This window comes from Formica exsecta, unplaced genomic scaffold (assembly GCF_003651465.1).
Source record: "Formica exsecta isolate Colony F162 unplaced genomic scaffold, ASM365146v1 scaffold26, whole genome shotgun sequence".
NCBI classification, from domain to species: domain Eukaryota; kingdom Metazoa; phylum Arthropoda; class Insecta; order Hymenoptera; family Formicidae; genus Formica; species Formica exsecta.
The window spans coordinates 564,338-566,076 of record NW_021849866.1 but is presented as its reverse complement, the minus strand read 5'-3'; the positions used below and the strand labels follow the sequence as shown (position 1 = coordinate 566,076).

The 1,739-nt window shown below is 24.7% G+C and overlaps 1 protein-coding gene across 1 annotated transcript in view; it reads left to right on the top strand.

The window, feature by feature from the left end:
• Window positions 1-427: 427 nt before the first annotated feature.
• Window positions 428-1,739, top strand: part of LOC115236669 (dynein heavy chain 1, axonemal-like) — a 36,662-nt gene continuing 35,350 nt past the window's right edge. The window contains exon 1 of the mRNA XM_029809259.1: window positions 428-543. Coding sequence (XP_029665119.1) covers window positions 500-543 — 44 coding nt within the window. The 5' untranslated portion in view covers window positions 428-499. The remainder of the gene's footprint in view (window positions 544-1,739) is intronic.

The window sequence follows — 1,739 nt, the reverse complement described above, 5'->3', positions numbered from 1 at the left end:
ACTGATATATGGAAAGTTTTTGTAATTAATTAATCATTAATTAATTAGAAGAGAAAGCCTTTTTTAGAATTTAACATGAATTAAAAATTAACATGAACAGTACATTCAAAACAGACGAAAGTTCAAAACAAGCTTTGTGCTCCCGCAAAGAAATCCAATTAAAATACGAATTGGCGAGAACATTTGATTGCGATACATATGTTTTGTAGTTATTGTTTATTAAACACATCTATTCCCGGAATCTACATTTCACGTCTAAGATTGATTTATTTTTGAATGAATAAATTACAAATTAAACAAGAATAATGTATTTATCTTGTATATTTCTATGAAATAAATAAGTTAATGTAAATATATCAGATAATATATCTATTTTAATTTATTTCAGTGTTACGAAGTCTTAAAACACACGTGTACGAATCTAAAGGGTCAATCACAACCAAATGGCAAGCCATTCATAGCAGTTATCTTATATGTATTGAATCCAAAGGCTATAACAATGGGTCAACTGTATGGCGAATACGATCCCAACACACACGAATGGTAAGCGATATATCGTCGAAAGTATGCCAAAATCGCGAAAATGCAATATCACTGAATTTCATCTAAATGCAAATATATACGTGTCCTATGTTATATGCCAAAACTACGAATCTGCAATTCCTTGAATTCCAAAGATTTTTTGTTTCAATTTAAAAAATGAATTTTTTCTATGTTACTGAAAAACTTTAAGCGGATTTCTCAAAATGTTATAGCAGAATTGTGACATAATACTCAACAATATATGCATTTATTTTATATATCAAAAGTTTCACAACACACACATAAAAATCTATTCTTAAATTCTAATATTTAATATTTATTTAATTTGTATAATATATATTTAAAGTACTTTTTAAATTTGCGTTAAATCAAATACGGAATTGAGAGATTGTAATTGAGGATTTAATATTAAAACTATATATATTTATATAATTGAGAAATTTAATATTAAAACTATATATATTAGCTGTTGTAACGCACTCGATGTTTTAACACAAACAAACTCGATATTACTATTCGGTTGTTCGCTTCTAATTTACGATTAATTATGATAATTAATTCCATTAAGTGTATTAAACCTCGTGAACAAAAATATGTTTTCTAGTATTCTACATACGATTTTTTATCTCTTTTACAATTATCAAGCGCATTTTAATTTTCCTTTAATATAATTTGAAAATATATTTTTATAGATATCGTAGAGTACTAAAAATACAGAATATTGCATACTCTCTGTATCAAAAAGTTTACCTTGTGTATATAATTAATTAAAATATTCTCACTATGGAAACAAATGCATTACGTAAAGTGTCGAGATAATAATAAACTATTTTATTACCACCATTGAAATCTTATATTTGGACAAACATTTAATTCGTTTCTCTGTTATTACGTTCTGTGCTCTCGTATAAAAACTTTCAATGTATTTTAACGCGTAAATAAAACTAATAGCCCGTAATTAATCGTGTAACTCTTTCATTATATGTTTTAAACAACAATATGTGTATATGTGCATTTACAACATATATAGAAAAATATTTTGGATATATACATGTGTTTAATCTTCTTTGGACTTACACTTCTGGAAATAATATATATGCACCATATTTGAATTTTAATATCTAAAAAATTTCTTCTCATTTTAATAAAAAATAACAAAAATAAATAATTTATTATTATTAATAATTGTATTATAA